General features: G+C 41.0%; 2 protein-coding genes across 2 annotated transcripts; both read right to left on the minus strand.

Moving 5' to 3' along the window:
- Positions 1-3,411: 3,411 nt before the first annotated feature.
- Positions 3,412-5,443, minus strand: c16h3orf38 (chromosome 16 C3orf38 homolog). The gene is made up of 3 exons (XM_023827611.2): positions 5,135-5,443; positions 4,738-4,913; positions 3,412-4,609 (listed from the first exon to the last, which is right to left on the minus strand). The coding sequence occupies exons 1-3, from the start codon at positions 5,259-5,261 to the stop codon at positions 4,052-4,054; spliced, it is 861 nt and encodes a 286-aa protein (XP_023683379.2). The 5' UTR covers positions 5,262-5,443; the 3' UTR covers positions 3,412-4,051.
- A 771-nt stretch (positions 5,444-6,214) lies between these two features.
- LOC111852081 (uncharacterized) lies at positions 6,215-17,244 on the minus strand. The gene is made up of 9 exons (XM_023827609.2): positions 16,824-17,244; positions 15,648-15,793; positions 15,448-15,529; positions 15,129-15,264; positions 14,409-14,611; positions 12,680-12,816; positions 12,442-12,583; positions 8,168-11,945; positions 6,215-8,033 (listed from the first exon to the last, which is right to left on the minus strand). The coding sequence occupies exons 1-9, from the start codon at positions 16,929-16,931 to the stop codon at positions 8,023-8,025; spliced, it is 4,743 nt and encodes a 1,580-aa protein (XP_023683377.2). The 5' UTR covers positions 16,932-17,244; the 3' UTR covers positions 6,215-8,022.
- Positions 17,245-21,150: the final 3,906 nt, after the last annotated feature.

Here is a 21,150-nt window from a genome sequence, read left to right on the forward strand (position 1 = left end):
TGACATTTTTACACATACGACCCCTGGCAAAAACTCTTGGAGGATATTCAGTCAGTTGTTTTCCTATGTAGTCCAAAAAACAAATCACAGATATGACACAAAACCATTTTACCTAACAGCTGAACATGCTGGCTTTGTGAAACATACCTCAAAAAAATAAAATGACATTGTTCCAGTTAATGGCACATCTTTTTTTCATATGAAGTAGAGGGAAAAAATATGGAATCAAGAACAAAAAAAGAACACAATTAGTACTAGTACTTTGTTGCACCTCCTCTGGCTTTTATGACGGCTTGAATTCTTTGAGGCATGGACTTCACTAATGAAAAACAATATTCTACATCAATCAGGTTCCAACATTCTCGTTCTCAGTTGACAGATCAGCTTTTAATTGCAACAATGTCATTTTATTTTTTGGAGGTAAGTTTTACAAAGCCAGAATGTTCAGCTGTTAGGTAAAATGGTTTTGTGTCATATCTGTGATTTCTTTTTTGGACCAAATAGGAAAACAAGTGACTGAACATCTTCCAAGAGTAGTGATTCCATATTTTTTGCCAGGGGTTGTAGACACAAGACTCTCATCTCACTCAAGCATGGGCATAAATTAAGGGGGGGTGTATCCCCCCCTAATAAACCAAAACCAGCTAATACAATCCCCCCCCCCAAATAATCATGTTTCCCCCATAATGGGTGGAGACCTCAACCACCCCAATGTTCCAGCCAAAGTTACGCCCTTGTACTCAAGAAATGAGTCCAAAGTCAAAGACTGATTAGGAGGCAAGGCTCTCAGTGTAGAAATACAGGAAAATTGTTTGTTGAATTAGTATTATTATTTTATAATTTAATTATTGAGTGCACTGAAATAAGAATTAAATGTATGTGTCCAAACATGAACTGAACACAAGACTGCATTTTTCATGCTCTCACATTGCAATACCTACTTTTCTGATTTATGGAGTATATTCAGATATTTTGGGGAAAAAAGGTATTATTAATCCTCATTGCTTGAAAATGTCCCAGGCAGCACGAGAGGGTTATTCTCACAAACCCACTGACTAACAGATCAGTCCTCTCAAATTTCCAAAATTAGTTTGAAGACAGACTCAAATTACACAACTTCATTCTCAACCACTTGTCTGAGGCCCAGTAGCAGCCATGAACAGCCTTTTGTAGGTCATGGAACTGTAGCAGGGATACGTACTGAGGTCCGTAATGGACTGCCGCCCGGATGCAAACCTGATTGCAATTGATCAATAGCAGACATATATTTTACTATGTTTTTTTTTTTATTTATTTATGTATTTGTGATTTGTTGTGTTAAGTGACCTTGGGTGTTTTGAAAGGCGCTGAAAATAAAATGTATTATTATTATTTTATTATTATTAGCCTATCACATGCAATTCGCAATTCCACCCAATCATTTTGCAGTCTTTTAATAACAGACAACCTACTATGCTACTATTTTACATTTTAGCGGACGACCTCCCTGCCCCCCGCTTTGTGTCTCAAGTATTAAGACTGGGAAAATGTGAATTGGGACTTTGACTTTCCCTGCCAGCCCCAGGAGGATGGGCTCCTGCTCTGGGTCGGTCCGGTTCCTCCTAAGGTTTCTTCCTGCCACTGTCGCCTATGGCTTACTCACTGGGGGCTTTGGGCGGGGATGTGTAAAGCGCTTTGAGACAATGTAATGTTGTGAGAATGCGCTATACAAATAAATTGAACTGAATTGAAAAAATAAATTGAATTGAAATGCTTTTGTCCAAAGTGACGTACAAGTGAGGCAAATAGCACGTTGCAAATGTTCATACTATGAAGGAGTCGGCTAGGCATAAATGCAGTTAGGCTGAGCTTCCAGTGAATGTCTAGGTATAAACGGTTTTGGAGAAGGAGCTACACAAGTTCTTCCAAACAGAGCAAGACCCTGATAAGACTATTCAAGAACTAGAAGTGCAACATAGGAACATTCAGGAAACAAAGAGGCATCAGGCTAGTAGAGGAATTCATGGAACAGATGGGTCTTGAGGTGTTTCTTGAAGATAGAGAGGGAGTCTGGTGACCAGTAGTAGTCCAGGAGCTCATTCCACCATCTGGGGAACCACACAAGAGACCCACCTGGAGTGACACTTCTTGCATGATGGAGGGGTCTCCAAGCAGTGTTGGTTTACTGACCAAAGGGGGCGAGACGGGATATAGGGCTTTGGGTAGGGATGGGTGCCTGTCCATTGATGGACCTGCAAGCCAGCACCAGTGACCTGGCCTTGATGTTGGTGCCAGAAGGGTGTCAGCGAAGGGAGGTGTGACATGAGAACGTTTAGGTTTAATGAATATCAGACATGCTGCCACATTGTTCATGTTCTGAAACTATTTAATGGTAAATGTAAATTCTATGGGAATTTTAAGCAAAAATTGTCCCTTGAAGTAAAGAAATAACTTTATATCATGACAATTGTTCAATATTGTTTTTAAAAAATAATTGCGGCAAAATATTTTGTCGTATTTCCCAGACCTACAGGGTCTGAACTATTTGTTTGGCCTCTGGGTAGTTTGCTTATTTCATCAGCTTTATTAATCACCACTTATTTCTGCAATAAAAGTATTTCAGCAAAGATGAGAAAAAACAGCACTGATTTCATTCTTATTTCATTTTCTGTAATTTGATCTTAAAAATAAGGAAACCATTAGCGTATCTGGGAAATCATTTCAATTATTCAATCAGAGCAACAAATGACAATTGCTCTACATACACACAAATAAAAAATAAAAAAAATCACTTTTTTTTTTTTTTTTTTATTCTAAAGTTTGTGAGAATGACCCAAGAGAGAAAACCTATTTAAAATGCAAAAGAACATATTGGTGTGAACAGTATGTATTATTTTCAAAAATTACCTCAGATCTTCAAACACTTCAGGGATACTAGAAAAATGTCTGACTTGAGTCAGTAAAATTAATGGAGAAAGGGATCAGTAGTCTAACACACCAAATTCTACAGTGGACAGAAAGGAGTTGAATTTGACATGGGAATTAGGGCTGGGCGATATCATATCGATATTATCACGACATCTTTTAAAAGAGGAGATCTTGTGGATAAACAAGGTAAAACGACGTCGGCGGTGTGGTGGTACTTTTTGCAGTTCAAAGTCTGACACTTTTATTAAACGTAAGGATATGCCGTAATTATACTAATAATGACTTTTGGAGGTCATACAAAGCCTCATTAATATTTTAGCCATACTACTAAACTGCTTAAATTATGGGCATAAATAAATGTCCGTATAGCACCGAAAGGCTGGCGCATGGCCAAATGTTGCGTCTGTCATCTGAAGCCCTAGTGATTATTGCGCATGCACGATATAATATCGATATGATATCGCCCAGCCCTAATGGAAATACATCTAAGCTCAAATTCCAATGCAGAGTTATGCAGTCAATGTTTATTTCAAACTGATAAAGGCGAAAAAAAACAATGTTATTTACAAGAAGGGTCAAGCCAGGCATTTAACCAATAACTGGTTTTTAACCCACAGAGATTCTTTTTTAAGAAAAGTAAACTTTTTGATAAATGGTCCATTTACATTACTCATAAAATAATACACAAACCATACATTTGGAGATACAAACACACACATCTTCCGAAACCCTGCAATACTAGCCATTGACATATTGACAATGATCCAACTCCATAACATATATAAATACCTCAGATTTCAGTAGTTTAAATTTTTAATCTAAGTAAATTATAAACATGAGTTATGAAATGTCTCGTTGATTTTTAGATCAAAAGAGTTTAAACTTATATCATGGGCCATGAATAATAAAAGGTAACGAGAAAATAAGTAAAGTATGACTAAGGGGGCGTGGCCTTTGTTTTATCACATTCACATGCCGACTTAACCAAAATTTAGAGAACAACTTATCAAACCCTAAATTAAAGTCTTGGCACTATTATAATAAAATGAGTAAAACCATTAAGAAAGATACCAAATAGAACTAAAAGTTTCAGCTTTGTTTCACTGAAAATGAAGACAGAGCTCATGGTGTGACAATACAATCCTCACTCACCATAGAGTTGTAATTGACTGGAGTTGCATGTTAAAGCTGGTGATGACAGATTTTCTCCTCCGAGTGTGTCACAGTGTCTTATTTTTAAATGGAGTGATTTAATCTTCCAGTTCTTATTGTCAAATGGGGAACGTATGAGCCCAAAGACCTGCTCAAAAATGCCCATACAGACCCATTCCTTATGAATGGTCCCAGCCACAGCCACTACCACCAGTCCGTGTGGTGAGGCCACACATTTCAGGCCATGAGGCTCAAGGTTAGGGTTAAAGAGAAGTCTTTCCTCTCTAGCCATGGCCAGGAGACGAAGGCTGACCAGTTCTGCCCCTTGGAACTCATCCAGCTGCTCCGCTTGCATGGTGGACTGGAGTTTCAGACATGCATTCTCCCAGAAGTGCTGTGGACCCCAGGGCTCAGGGGGCTGATCTTTAGCAGGGTTCTGAGAGTTCAGAGCTTGGAAAAACCACTGACAAAACGCCTTCCCCAGAGTCAAGTAATCAGATACATTCACATTTGAATTGTCCTCCTTTTCCTCTATGGCCGGCCTTGACGCCTATAAAGAGAAACCTTCATTAGGAAACATTACTAGTCCACACACTGCATTAGAACTTCTACACAGTGCACAACCTACATCGAATACACTGAGATACAACGTAAATTTCACGGCTGCACCGTAATCACCTTCCCGGAGCGCCACAGCTGAAGGGTGGCCTTCACTAGCTGACTCTTCTCAGCCGTGGGTGGCACGACAACATTCTGGGCCGCCAGGTACTTGAAAATGACGTCTCGGTGCACCTTCTTACGCTTTAGCAACTCCTCGGCATCCTGACTATACGCCAATATAGCCTCCCTTGCCTCTGCAAAAGAACGATATCCGATCATATACCTCAAGGCCAAGGATATTTACTAATATGGAAAATGTTAATGTCGTTTTAATCATATAAATAAGGACTGCGACATCGAAAAATATCCAGTTAAAATATGGTGCATCACTAGAGAATAAGTAACTATCTACATATTCTACTCCTTACAACGGAAGTAACACATAACTGTCAACTGAAACCTGAATCATCCGCACCTTTAGCGTTTGCAACCGCGATCATTCTGTTGGTTACCGTGTCGCAAAGACCCCGCAAATCAGCCTCCGACAGAAAACCTAAAATCTGTATAAAACCATCACGCTCTATGGCCGTCAGGCCTGCCATGATCGAAAACTTCTTGGTCGTTTTTGGTTTTACGATAAGGTGTGTTTTCGTCTAAGTCCGTCATGTCAAACGTTCCGACTGGAAAAAAAACACCTCCTCATTTAGGTTCCTATACATCATCGACTGCGAGTTGAGAGTTCGGTTGCAATCTCCTGGTGCTCGTTTATGCGACATCATAAGAATCCCGTATGTAAAGTACTGTGTACTCTTTGGCAGTCAAAAGAAATGTTTAACGCCCAGCCATTCCGTGTTTATTCATTTTCACCACCAGCTCATTTAATTAGTTAGGCCTAGTTGTTTAGTTAAAAAAATAACGAGAAATTGATTAGTTATGCGAGGTGTGATAGTGGTCGACTCAAAACATACATGGGTGTATTTTATGGTTGCTGCAAATACTGGGGTGATTTTAGCACGTTTTGAAATGGCTAAACTGACACACTTTGACAGACATAATAGCATAGCTTTACACCAATATGAAGATCATTCAAACATTTTCTTTGGCTACCTAAGATTTCGCATAAGAATACTCAAGAAACTCTTAAAAGCCAGACTCATACATCCAACACATTCGTGAATATCTCAAAGATTAATATACAAAAAAAGGAACAGAAATATGTAATATACTAAATGCTTAATAAATATAACTCATGTTAGTCCCCATTTTAAAAATTAGGCTAAGCACTGCGTGGTCTAATGCCCCTTTGTCACTTAAGAATCATTCAGTCTTATGAAACTATGGCATCGCCTCCACTAAGAACCAATTTGACCCATGAAAACAAATGGCCTTAACTCGTATCTATACGCCCGTCTACCAAATTATAAGGACAAAGTGAACATTTTTCCACTTCTAACCAGGCTGCTTCACAACGGCACAAGTTTTTTTTTTCCCTACAGGACACAAAATGAAAGATCAAATCTTTATCACAACCATCGTATAATTAAATAGATTGCAATAAAATTACAAAAGTTTATTTCATACATTTGTATGTTAAGTGTAATAACTAGCATGAACACATTTGCAATTTTAATGTACAAAATGTGCAATACCTAAGATGTATGCTGTTTTGAGGGGGGAAGGGAATTTTAAACACTGCATGATGTCAGAATAGTGTGGCTTGCCTTCTTAAGAATTTAACAAGATACACAAACCTCAAAACACTTGAAATTTCAAACTGTGAAGTTCACATATTATTTAACCTGGACAGCATTTAGCAACTTTATTCTATATTTTCTTTGGTTTAAAAAGGTACATTGTATCTGTAGGAAAATACAGTAGAAGAGGATATTCATTTATATATAGAAAATAAGATTTTATATACATAAAGACACAAATCCAAACATCCACTAAACTATTCCAGTGACAATGGTCTTAAGAGACCAACACCAGGACACACAAGGTTTCTCAGCCAGTAGTACACAGAGTATCTATACAGAAAACCAACATGTGGGGGAAAAACATGAATTGATAAGCACGTTATATTCATAATCATAACTTTAGATAATGGTGCTTAAAAATGTGTTATGTCAACAATGTCATATAAAAGCATCCACATGCATGATAAAAACTGAAAAATGAATTGCAAATCAGTAAATGTAGTTTTTCCTCCACCAGTACACATCAATTTAACACAGTTTAAGTCAGTTAAACTACCAAAATTTAGCCACAATGAAAGGATTTATTGAGTTTGGAGTATTTATTAATGTGTCACTTCTTAGAAGCAGCATCAGTCCGTTGACATCTATTCTTTGACAAATCCAGAAAAAAAACTATGAAAAAGTAGTGTTGTTAGGACAAATCTCTGCCAAAATGCACATTTGACCATTTAAAAAGAACTAAGAAAAATACAATTATTTGCCAACTTTGGGATTCTAATTCACTTCCATAAAAAAAACAAAAAAAAAAACCACACAACTGTACATTATTAAAAACAAAGATGAAAAATCAGTTCAAACCCCAAGACGCACTGAATTCAATTAGTGTTCAATGGCTCCTATTATTTTAGAAGACCTGGAATATTCTGCTCAAACATAGGAATTCTATTAATATTATGAAATGATTGAAAAGAAAGGCAATGAAAGAAGATTCTGCTTTTTTGTCCAAAAACTGCACAATCCAGTTATACATGCAGAACCTACAGAGAAAAAAAGGTAAACCAATACTGAACAGTCAAAACAAAGAAATGGACATAAGAAATGCTTTAATGTTACTTGAACAGCAGGATAAACACTGGGTTCACACCAAATTCTCTTTACAGGAAAGGGTACGTCTAAATTGTAAATAGTCCCCGTCTCAAACACTGGAACCACCACATATTTTAATAACATTGTCTTATTTTGACCCTTTAGAAAACATCTTTGCATGAAGTTGACCAGGTAGTTCCAAGCACTTCATAGTATGTCCTTTTGAGTGGGGGGGGATTAACCATATACATTCTGTTCCTTCCACTGAAAACGGCAAATGAATGCTTGTTTTTTTTCTTTAAAAAAAAAAAAAAAAAGAATGAAAAGAAAAAAAATAAATCACAGACACCTAGTGCCTCCCAGAGGCAGCCATGAAATGTGCTCTTTGCAGTCTTACTCTTCCCACATGTCAGTCTTCAGTATTATAAACCCCTTCTAAGGTGCCATCTGAATCTCTCTTGACTTTAGCTTTGCAGATGGAGTGTGCAGACAGTTGCCCAATCAAAGTTTACAAGAACAAGTAGATTCTTCACTTCTGCATCTTGGAAACCAGATATCGCCACATGCTCCATATTTCTATCTACCAGGCACCTGGGAATTGGCAAAACACATACAGAGATTACAATATTACCCAGAAAGACCTACCATTCAGTTTCATTCAAAAATTCCCTACAGCTGAAAAAGCTAGATTACACAAGAATACAAGTTTATACAGTGAGACTTACTTTCATCATCAGAATCAAAGCCAAAGAGAGACTTGCACTTGCTGGAAGAGAGATGGATCTGCAATGCTTCAGCACTTGGGAAAGAGGAGAAGCAGTTTGTGCATCGCTGCCTCTGAGTGCTGTGGCTTGGGCTGTTCTCTTCTTCACGCGACGGTGGGAGCACGTCTGAGGACTTCCTCCTCTTGGGCATGCTAGTGTGACGCTCATCTAGATAGGCAGTCGGCGGTGGACGCATAAAAGGCTTCTTAGACGTCTTCCCATAGGAAGGGGCTGTGTGAGACGTCTCCTTCTGTCCCTCCGTGGTACATTCTGGTTTTCCATTGCTTTCTGTATTTACATTATTGTTCTCCCGAGTCTCCTGCTCTCTTTGTCCTTCAGGGCACGTAGCCTTTAGCGGACTTTGGGTGGAAACGACAGCAACCCAGTCCCCATTTTTGGTGTGTCCATTCACAAGCTGCTTGTTTGAGGCAGTTCTGTCTACATGAACGTCGTCATGCTTTTCTGGCATTCCAAGTGAAACCACTTCTTCACCAATATTCGTGATACCGTTGCCAGCTGGACAACTTACACCCCTCTTTGCTGATCTGTTCAGTGATTCACAAGCAGGTTCACTCACAGTTGCCGTGCATTTTCCTTCAGCCTGGATGTTACAGTCACCAGCATTGTGGTCTTCTTGAGGAGGCAGGTAATGCTTTTGCTCATGATGATGCAGCCTGGCAAGGTGGCAGAAGTGCTGTGAGCAACCAGCAAAGTCACACTGCGCTTGAAGCGGCCGGTGTCTCTTCATGTGATCCCTGAGCTCGGCACGAGTCTTGAAACGGAGCGTGCAGTCAAAATGATAGCATGCATGTTTCAGAGGGTGCTCATGCCTTTTAACATGATGCTGGAAATGCTCCAAACTCTTAAACTCTCTTTGGCAAAACTGGCACTTTCCATTTCTCCTTCGGAAGATATATTCCAGCACTTTCATGTCCACCGGATGCAATTTCATTGCATGTCTGAGAAGAGATGACTCATTTCTGAAAGGGGTCTTGGTACATCCACCTGCAGGACAATGGTGTCTAGGCTTTCCACTCTCATTTTCATTCATTATCTTCCTGCTGTCCACAGACTTTGCTTTCCTGGGATTTGAGAGCTTTTCTTGCATCTTCTGGTCCTCTTGTACTTTACCAACTTTCTTCTTGCGCAAAGAAATCCTGTGCTGCCTGTCAGTTGTAGGTTTCTTTTTTCTGGAACTTGAAATTTGTCTGGACACCTTTGGCCCTGCTAACTCCTTGCTGACATTCCTCTGTCGTGTGGAAATCCTGTATGCTATTCTTGTGGCAGATTTGTTTTTGTGCTTATCATTCGGAGGCGACGGTTCTGTATATGGCGAAGCTTCGCAAAGCCCATTTCCATGCACAGAGGTAATTTTCAGTTTTTCAATATGTTCCAACACATGTTTTTTTGCTATGAGACGGCGGTTAAACAATTTTCCACAAAACATACATTTCAGTTTGTCCTTTTGTAGGTGAGCAACTGCATGTAATATTATATTACCACCCCTGAAATTCTTATTGCACAGTTTACAATAATGACTTATGACAGGATTCTCAGCTTTAACATGACCATCCACCAACGGAGCTTCCAAGTCGCTTCCTAAAACTGTTTCTTTAGTTTCTTCCAAGGTGGAGGTTTGCACTTGCTTTCGTTCAAGACCAACTACTGAGAGCTGCATATCAGTAGGGACATGGGAAGCGTTACTTTCTATAACAGTTTCGTTAGGGATAGCTATTTCATTGATCTGAACGTGGTTAGTGCCGTCAGAGACAAATGCATTATCAGCAACAGTGACAGTGTTATCGGAAGCACCAGCTGTGTTATGAGGAGCAGCTGAATAGCTGCTGGGAATATCCTTTTCAGAAGCATGAATGTGAAGCGTGTCATCAGCAACTGCAATTACACTGTCAGTGACAATCTCCTCTACCACCATTTCAACAGTCCCTGGTTCTACAGTGTCACCTTGACTAAATGTTCCAGCGTCTACAAAAACTTCTACAGTACATTCTGGCTTTGTGATTCCAGCATCACAGATTGAATGAACGGTAGCTTCTGGTGACTTCTGCAGGAAAATCTCTTTTTCTGGCAAAGTACACCCACGCAAAGTATTATGCTCTACCAGCACCTCCAGTGGACATCCAGTGCATTCAGGGTGACTTTCTGCCAGGTCACAAGGTAATGTTGATGGTGCATCGTTTATGACTTCAAAATCATCCTCAACAGCTTCCTCAGGAATCTTGCAATAGTTGTGCAACTGCAAAATGGTAGCATAATTCACATCAACAGCAGCCTTCCAAAATGTATTTGGCTTATCGGCACAAGACAAAGCAGAAGACTTCAATTCATCCAGAAGCTCTACAGCAGAGTCGCCTTCCTTTTCACAATGTTCTTCAAGTTCTTGGAAGCTTATCTCTTCCTGGGCAGGTGCCTCTAAAATTGAGTCTGGATGAGATGTTGTGGTGGACTGCAGTACTTCTAGCGACTTATCGCCAACCTCCTCCTCTCTGGCAGATACTTCTAGACTGAAGTCAGGTTGAGATGTGCTAGTAGGCTGTAGTTCATCTAGTGGATTAACGGGAAACTCCTCTGTCCCAACAGATACTTCCATACTGAAGGCAAGCTCAGGTGTGCTTGTGGGCTCTAGCACTTGATGCACTTGCTCTCTGAAATGAGAATCAGACACTACATTGTCAGGAAGGGAGGCCTCCACCATAACACCATGACCACAAGACACAGATGGGTCGTCTGGGAGAGGCATGGTCTCTAGCACTGTTTCCTGTACAGCTTCACATGTTACTTCTGTCACTGAAAGACAAGTCGCTTGGGTATCTGTCTGCACCTGGGTTATCTCTTGTCCTTGGTCCATTTCCACTGTTGTGTTTTCAAGGACTGTATCTTCCACTGAAGGTGACTCAGTTTTGTCATCAAGACATTCGACTGGGTTAGGGGCCTTGTTCTGTGCCTCCTCAACAGATCCTTCCTGAAAGCAATGTGGTTTCCGGCCACGTCGTTTTGCAGCGTTTTTACCAGCTGATCTAGTTAGGTAACTACTGCCATAGGGTTTGACAAGATTTTCCTGAGTTATGTCAAGAGTTCTGTAAGAGCATCTTCTTTGTGGGTCATCTAATACCTTTATAACACGTGACCCTGGTTTCCTTCCCCTTCTCTTTACACTAGAGACTGTTGTAACTTCAGGAGGCACAACTATTCGACGCATAACAGGCTTATTTTTGTTCTTGACAGGCTTCTGAAATACTTTTCTGGTGTACAGCTCTGATGAGTCATAATGTAATTTATGTGACTCCTTCTCACAGTAATCTGGTATCCACTTTTCTTCCTCCATAATTTCATTCAGAGCAGTTTTCATGACCTTCTCACTCATCAGCTTTAAGCAGTTCGTCCTCAGGGTGATAAGGTTCCAAAACTCAGGGTCAAAAAACAGTCCCTTTTTCAATATTTGGAGGATTTCGAAGCGCATGTGGTTTTTTATTGGGCTGAAGTCCACATGGTACTCCTGGTCCGGATGGGTGTAGAGAAGGTATACAGTCTTATAGGACTCTACAGTGCGTTCCTGGAAGAAGACCAAGAGGGCACAAGCACGACAGACGTCCAGGTCATTGGGCAGCAAATAGACGATGGTCTTGTAGATTAGACAGCTGGCGGTGGGATCATCATGGAGGTCCATTTGAAGGGCCTGAGCACACAGCTCCATGCAGAAGTGCAAGCCTTCATTCCCCAGCTGTCAAACAGAGACCAACAAGCCTTACAATTCAATTCAACTGCAAAAAAGGTGATTTTTAAACCGAGTCAGTGGGACTGATGCAGCCACCAAAACAATTCAGGCCCAGCGGTAATTACTAACTTTTCAGAGATAACCTTTACCACAAATAAATGCCAGGTTTGTGCTGTACATATATGCAATTCCCTTTACTATACCCGTGAAGGTGTGTGTGACAACATATAACCACACACACACACATCTAAAGACCATTACTTCTAACTGGTCATGACCAAATCACAGTATGAAGAATTTCTACCTCAACATACAGCTTTACACACATCCATATTTAAAGCTGCATCAGACAGTTTGATATTAAAGCACCGAGGTGAAGAAAAACATGCACTATGATGCAAATCGCTACTAACCAAGACAGAATTTAAAGCTGCATATGGAGTGCAGCACTACACACACAGTCAGTGTCAGTCACATCTCCACAAACAGAATGATCGCTCACCTCAGCTGTGATGATTTTCATAAAAGGGAAGATGGACCTGACATTTGTCGCCAAAGATATAAGCTGATGACATTCCTCAAGGAAGTCCTTCTTAGAAGGGTTTGCCCTGAGATGCAACTTGCTCCATATGAAAATGAGGTCCCTAAAAGAAATATTAAAAAGGTGCCCAAAATAAGTTTGAAAAGGATTCACAGGATTTAAAAATACTTAACGACCATATAAATACTTGACAACTCACCATAGATAGTACATGTCTCCATTCCTGAGCTGATGAGTTAGGAAGGCTTTAGAGAGAGCCAACAGCAACTCATCCTTCTCCTCACTCTCACAGTTACAGATAATTTCCACAGCATCTCTCCCATCTATCAGTGCGATCTGTGGATGTCCAAGCATACCGAACTGCACATGAGACAAGCATCTCAGGCAAAACGACTAAAATATATTCACACAATTTGATCTGAACACATTTAAATTCATATAAAAACACAGTGTAATTCTACAGAAAACAATTTAAATAGCCACTACCATCTCAAAATTAGTCATAAGCCATTCATAACTTCTTAAACGATATTTTACTGTCATGTGCTAAAGCAAACACCAGGCCATTTCATTTATTTTTTGCTTTTAGGAAACTGAACCACAAAGATAAAGGACTTTTAATGCAAGTAAGCAGTAAGGTAAGAGACCAAGAATGGTATCCAGCAAATATCACAGCAGACACAGTGTACTGGACTGTGATATGGCGTTCAGCAGCATTCTGACACCAGCCATCAGGGAGTTTCTCTAAACACAGCGGCAAAACATGAATAATGGCCAACTATGACTATCAAAGCCTTTAATGCCTCAGCATGTGCATCAAACCTCCAGAACACTGTTTTTTCATTACTGACAGTAAGTAGCACTGTCGACACCTCCAGGGTTTGAATCCCACCACTGCTGTGTGTACACTCCTCTCATTAGGTTTGTTCCCCATGATAAATTTCACAGATTTCAGAAAAACACTGCGGTATACCAAACATACAACGGCATACACTGCCCAAGCCAAGCTCTCATGCAACTCTCATATGACACAAGTGTCCTTTCAAAGACATACAGTGAGGCAGACTGGTGATTCTAAACTGACCATAGAGTGTGTGTACACCCCAGCCCTGAGCTACCGGGGACAGACTGCAGGTGACCCAAAGACGGATTATGGGTTACAAGATGGATGCATAAATATTCAGCAATACTTGTACACTGTTGTCACTTAAGCCCAGATCAACTGGAGAATTGTTTTTTTTCCTAGGCAATAAACACTGGGAAATAGGAATTAATCAATTAATTAAGTACTTTAAATACCAGTGCACTTGACTGAAGAGGTTGTTGACAGTCATGCTTTTGGTTTAACCCAAGATTCCTAATTCTTGTATATACAGGGTAGCAAATAGGAAACCACCATGTCAAAGTGGGCAGCATTTACAATGAAGCACAAAAACAATCTAGTAAAATGGGGTTTTATAGGCTTATTAAACTAAATGGAGTGTCTGGTCTAAATGTTGATTTTTTTAAATGCTCTACAAAGTATGGTGGCTAAGATTGGCAGAGAAAGCTTTTACTTCTCTGCTGCCTTTCAGTGGGAATGACAAAGCTTAAGAGAAGAAGAATGGATGGAATGGGCACTCTATCCTCTTACAAATGCTCCTTAAAAAGCCTGCTATTGCCTTAAATTTTCACTATCCAGCAGGACACCAAAATGGTTTATAAAAAAAATGCCCTCACACGTCCAAAATCATGACTTGAGAACCTATAGGAATAACTACCTTGGGTTAGCATTTCAGCTGGGCGGGTCTTCCCAAAGGACAAGTGAACATGGAATTCTGCCTCTGAATGTCTTTGTTGGAATTCTATGTAACCAACAATTATACCTACTTTCCTTAACACATATATTCCCCCCCAAAGCACCAACACCAAAGCATATCATATCCTACCCCCTTCTGAAGATGGTCGTAGTGAGATGCTTTCCAGAGACACGTCAAGTAGGCCTGGTGGAAGTAGAGATGTTTCCCCAGCTCTGGATGCTCTAAGCAGCACTTGGCCAAGGCAATGGCCTCTTGGGTTCGGCTGCAAGCCAGCAGGTAACGCACGCGGAGCTCAAAGAAGATGGGAACTTCAGAGCTCAAGTACTTCTCCACTGAACAAATAAAGACACAAAAAAATCTATATGAACCACATAGGAGAAGGAAGCAGGAAAGTCTAATTAGTTCTCAAATCTCTTCAATGAAGTCAAGTAGCCCCTGACCCAAGAGAGTGAGACACCCCCAAAAGAAAACCAAACTCCTAATGATTTCATAATTATCCTGCAGAAGCTGCAACTGGGCCAAGCTAGACAAGAATTCCTCATGTTTACAGAGCAATTCCAGCATTATGGATGTAACGTTTAGACATATTGACAAACAAAATACCTCAGAGCATGGACAAGCTTAGTACCAATGAGTCGATTTACATATATTTTCATGTAAGCTCTTGTGCTGAATACAGACAAATCCGCAAAAATCATATATTAACTTGTATATTAGAGATACATAATAGTGTTTCTTCAGTGTTGTGGATGTGACATCAAAGACATTTTTGCATGGAACTGCCCTACGAGTGAGTATTCAATGCTAACTAAATGCTAGTATTTCATATCAGAGGAAGGGATACTGCACCCTCTGCCTGGGGCTGTTCTGCATCCCTCAGAATAACCTGGAGGACTGGGGGCTCCCAGGGCCCCCCACCTTCAATGACCTGCCTGACAAGCAACAGGTAAATATTGTGGTGCCTGGCAAGGTGGGAGTGACATTCCTGTAGAGGAAGAAAGAAAACAGAAGTAGTCCATAGTCCCACCATCAAGAGGGCAAAAGAGCAGATTTTCATTAAGACATTTAAAAAAGTTCCAAGAGGCATCATATACCAGGAAAAAAAGGTATATACACTAAAGAACTTTCAAACCACATTAGAGAAAAGTACATATGTGCCACAGCCCACCTGAAACGAATTGAGGATGTCTCTTAAAGGAGACTCAAGGAACTCTTCTTTGCCAAAGAACAGCAGCAGTTCAAAGAAGCTCCTGCGAAGGCAAACAGGAACCAACACAGAATAGAATAAGTTTTCCCGCATTAAGTGTAAACAGCTCAAAGCTGGAGAAGGACAGGGTGGTGAGTATGTGGCAAGCGGGAGCTACTCACAGGGCGAGGCTGCTGAGGGTACAGTGCACGGGCTCGCACCCCGGGGGAAACGAGGCAGAGGAGAGGCAGAAGCGGCACAGGGCTGTCCGGAGCACCTGCAGCCGAGGCAGCGGCACACGCCAACGGCCCGTGTGCTCTGTCACCAGCTACACACACCGGGGAAGTGGGGGGGGGGGATGGAACAGGAAGTGAAAACTGTGGAGAGGGCTTACTTTGTTTCTGCCTGTATAAAACACAGAACTTGCGCCACTTAGTCCTGAAACAGTCTAGTGAGGTATTTCCATATGCACTGCCATGCTCAAAGCTGCTGGGAGCTTGAGTTTCCCCTTCATCACGTAACACAGAAGTTATATTTACATGGAAGCTCTTATGGAAGTTTCACAGCAATAATTACCAAATAAAAACAAACATTCCAGTCATAGTTGCCCACAGAAAAAAAAAAACAGAGGGCCTGAATATGTATCTTCATGCATCTCAAAATAAAGCTCACTGGATAAGTGGACCCTCTCCGAGATTTACAAACTCTTCAGAAGTTACATAAAGGGGGTAGGGGTTGTGGTTCATTATTTCACTCTACACGTGTTTCAACGGATATTTAACAACAGCTATTTACGAACAAAAAAGAACGATGACAAATATTTTCCTGTCGGTTAACAATTTTTACCAGTAACACCGCGCAGAAAACAAGCTTCAACAGAAGAAAGAGCAGCTGGATCTCAGTGCCATTAAACTCTGTTATGAAAACATGATCCGTGCCTAAAAAACACCGTGCTTTTCAATTACTATAAGCCAAACTACGATTACTTAAATACAATCTAAAACAAATACTCAGTAAAACATGACAAACACAATAAATACTAGTAATCCTGCTAATTGATGATGCTATACAGGCTTAGAAAAATAACAACTTTACAGAATTTAATGACTTTGGGTCCGAATACTGTGTCTCGCGTATTTTTCTTGTCAGCCCGCGCAGCCTTTTGTTTTATTCCCCCGGAGAATCGTTACAAACAAACAAACCGACTTAAAGTACGGACAAGTAAACAAGGTAACCATTAATAGTTGAGTGTGCGCGACCCTGTCTATAAGCATTGAGCTGCTGGGGAGGGTGGGGGTGCAGAAAGGGATCCCGGCGTCGGACCGCGTTTTCGGAGCTTTCGGAGCCGCCGCACATACCTCGCAGAACCCGGAGCAGTAGCTCTTGCACTCCGGCTGACGAACCTGCAGGTGATCCAGCTGTTCTCCGAGCCTTTCGGACTCCGAGTCGCTCTCCCCTTCCGCCATGCCGCTCGCTTCACCGTGCGCGTACGACGCCGACGGCCAGGGGGCCCGAGTGAGGACGACTTCCTGCCCGGCCCACCGGCTGCACGGCTGAGACAAACCCCCCTTTCGCTTTCGCAGCACGTCCGCCTCGCTCCACCTTCTCAAAACAACTTCAACGGATGGGCTTTATACGTGTCTGTATAATCATTTTATATGATAGCCGTCATCTGCTTTGCCTGTTCACTAGTACTCAAGATTACTGACTGAACTGTGACATTATTCGCTTCTTGTTCAGCATTTTACAAGCAGTAGGTTGCAGTACGGTGACGGTGCGTGGAGCAATGTTTAGCTCTGCTGAGCAAATAGGAGACGGCAAAGAGGCCAATCGCATTTTGCGTTGAGTTGCAGAATTCAACGGATTGGGAAAATAGCAGTGCGGGTTTCCACGTATGATTTAGTGACAAATCCGAAATTTTTATCTTGACCGTCCTGTTAATATTTGTGGAAAATTGTAATGAAATTGTAGGTTATTAATATAATTAGGAATGTTTGTCGGGCACCGCATGATATGTAATGAATGAAAATGTCGATTAAAGAGGGTTTTGGAAAAGTGATTTTAATGTAGGGTGAACTATGCAAAAGTGGGACACATCGGTAAATCATTTAGAAAAATCTCATGAAAGTCATTTGCTAATATTTTTTCAATTAGGTGCATGTCTCCTTAAAAAGCTTTGTGTGAACATTTGCGTAAACAATCTATGCACAGTATGCAGCCTAACATTTAAGAGTTAAATAGGATGAAATATGGAGAGGCAGTTCTCATTTCTTGATGAGCATATACACTACTCACAATAAGTTAGGGATATTGTGAGAGACTTAGTGGATGTCATACATACGGTGTTTGTTTCACTTCAGACATTTTTGGGATAGGGAGGCAATTGTATTGGGGTGATAGACACACCTCATTTTGTGTTTTCCATGTAATGGTCTCATTGTGTACAGGTGTGCCTTAATTATTGGGGCCAATACCAAAAGACAACCCTTTTCAATGTGGCATCAATTTCAACAGTCGGTGGGTATAAAAAGCTGGTATTGTCAGTAAGTCATTCCAAGTTCATCATTCAAACAGCCATGAACACACAACGTCATTTAATGGACGAGCAGCGCCACCTGGCCATGGCGCGCCTTCGGGTCGGTGGCAGGCAGTCAGATGTTGCTCGTGAACTTCATGTGTCTCAAAGTGTCATCAGCAGACTTGCATCAAGACACAGAACTACTGGCAGAGTTCAGGACAGACCCAGGAGTGGAGCCCCACGAGTGACAGACCGCAACGATGACCAGTACCTAAGGACCTATGCACTCAGACATCGTCATGCAACTGCCACACAGCTGCAGGCCCGTTTACGAGATGCGAGGGGTACTAGGGTTTCCAGACAAACCATTCGCAACCGACTCCACCGCTTTGGCTTGAATGACAGACGACGGTTGCAGGTGACTCCACTGACACCAAGACACCGCCGAGAACGTTTGCAGTGGGCACAAGACCATGTGACCTGGACAATGCAGCAGTGGTCTACCGTCCTGTTCACTGATGAGTGTCGGGTCACCTTGCACAGAAATGATGGTTGTCAGCATTGCTGGAGAAGGCAGAGTGAGCGATACGCTGAGGTCAACATGGTCCCCAGGGTTTGCTTTGGTGGAGGAGGTGCAACAGTCTGGGCAGGCATCACCAGTCAGCGCAAAACAGATTTGGTTATTGTACATGGCTCAGTCACTGCACGTTCTTACCTCAGAGACATCATAGAACCCATCATCATCCCCCAATTCCACCAGCACACCCCCAACTTTCTGTTCATGGATGATAATGACCCACCACATCGTGGCAGAATTGTCACAGATCAACTTCAGGAAGTTGGAGTGCCTCATATGGTATGGCCATCAATGTCCCCTGACCTGAACCCCATAGAGCACGTCTGGGACCAGTTGAAGCAGAGACTGGATGATCGTACCCCCACCCCCACATGACCTGGCAGAACTGCGTGTAGCACTTGTGGAAGAGTGGAACACATTGCCTCAGGACAACATCATGAGGCTAGAGAGGAGCATGAGACGTCGCTGTCAAGCTGTCATTGCGGCAAATGGTGGAAACACCCGCTACTGACATTGTCAGTTTTTGTTATTTGGGGCTATCCCTGTTATTGTCTAAATTTTTGGGGTAATAAATATTAAGCTAATGACAATGGTGTTTCTTCTCATACATTATTAGTAATATCAAAGGGAACTTTTACATATTTCATTAACATTCAGAGCAAATTGGAAAAGCACTCATGTCATTACAATATCCCTAACTTATTGTGAGTAGTGTATGTATGACGTGACGCTAATTTTTGTGTCCATATGCTTTAGTTCAATTGAAAAGCTTGAGCACTGGAAAACAAACTTAGAGATTGCTTGCATACATTGTTTTTTGAAGTCTAATTTCTGGTTTTTATGAATTTTTTGACAGATTATTTTGGGGTAAAATGTCAACGTACTGTAACCGTAAAAACTGTGTACCAAATAATTAAACTTGCTTTAAAAACGTGAAATTCTCAATAAAATACCCTAGCAACTAGTTTAGCTAATTCTTACACTAGAATAGAAAATATAAGTAATGGATATTCACGTTAGTCAGTTCAACTTTCATCATTTCATATTCTGGGAGCCATTTTGTTCATATTCTACAAGAAATCCATGTGTAAGGAAATAACATCACAGAGATCGCTGATGACACTACTCCTGCATGCCAAGGTTAGCAGGACTGTCTCTTTAAAATATCAGATAAATTGACATTTTTAAGGTATGGTCAGGTATGCTATGGTATACATGTCAAATGGTATAACCCCAGGAAAACATTAATCATAATTATGAAAATGAGCATTTATTTAAAAAAATATGTTTGAAACATTCACATCAAGGTCATGTGTCCATGATAATGCCTGCCGTATTCAGTGCTGGAAAGTAACGAAGTACATTTAGGCTACTGTATACTTAAGTACATTTTCCAAATATCTGTACTGAAGTAGAGGTAGCTTTTGACTTTTATTCTACTACATCTTACAACAAATATTACCAAATATACTTTCTACTGTACCATATTTCTACTTAGAACATAAGAACATAAGAACATAAGAAATTTACAAACGAGAGGAGGCCATTCGGCCCATCAAGCTCGTTTGGGGAGAACTTAGCTAATATCTCAGAGTTGTTAAAATCTTATCTAGCTCTGATTTAAAGGAACCCATGGTTTTAGCTTCCACTACAATAGCAGGAAGACTATTCCATACTCTGACTACACGCTGTGTAAAGAAGTGCTTCCTCAAATTTGTTTTAAAATGTTCTCCCGCTAATTTCCACTTATGGCCACGAGTTCTAGTATTTAGACTAATATTGAAATAGTCATTTGGCTGAACAGCATCCAGACCCGTTAGAATCTTATAGACCTGAATCATATCCCCCCTTAGTCTCCTTTGCTCAAGGCTGAACAGATTCAGTTCCGCTAACCTCTCCTCGTAAGACATTCCTCTAAGACCAGGAATCATTCTCGTAGCTCTTCGTTGCACCTTTTCTAAGGCAGCAATGTCCTTCTTGAGGTATGGTGACCAAACCTGCACACAGTATTCTAGGTGGGGTCTTACCAAGGAATTATATAAGTGTAACATCACCTCCCTTGACTTAAACTCCACACATCTAGAGATATAACCCAACATTCTGTTCGCCTTTTTTATTGCTTCCCCACATTGGCGAGAGTGGGACATGGAAGCATCAACATACATACCGAGATCTTTCTCGTAATCAGCTACCTTTATTTCAGTGGAACCCATAAAATATCTGTACTGTATATTTCTGCTCCCTGCATGGATTACCTTACATTTATCTGTGTTAAATTTCATCTGCCAAGTATCAGCCCATTCGCTAATTAAATCCAGATCCCGTTGAAGCCTCTCTGCTGCTTGATTAGTATCTGCTACCCCGCCCACCTTAGTGTCGTCTGCAAATTTAACCAGTTTACTGTATGTATTCGTGTCAATATCATTAATGTAAATTAGGAACAATAGTGGTCCTAAAATTGAACCCTGCGGTACCCCACTATAAACGGAGGCCCACTGTGACATAGTGCCTCTAATAACTACTCGCTGCTTCCTATCAGTTAGCCAGTTTTTGATCCAAGCTGCCACAGTTCCTAAAATTCCTGCAGCTT

Source organism: Paramormyrops kingsleyae, chromosome 16 (assembly GCF_048594095.1).
Source record: "Paramormyrops kingsleyae isolate MSU_618 chromosome 16, PKINGS_0.4, whole genome shotgun sequence".
NCBI classification, from domain to species: domain Eukaryota; kingdom Metazoa; phylum Chordata; class Actinopteri; order Osteoglossiformes; family Mormyridae; genus Paramormyrops; species Paramormyrops kingsleyae.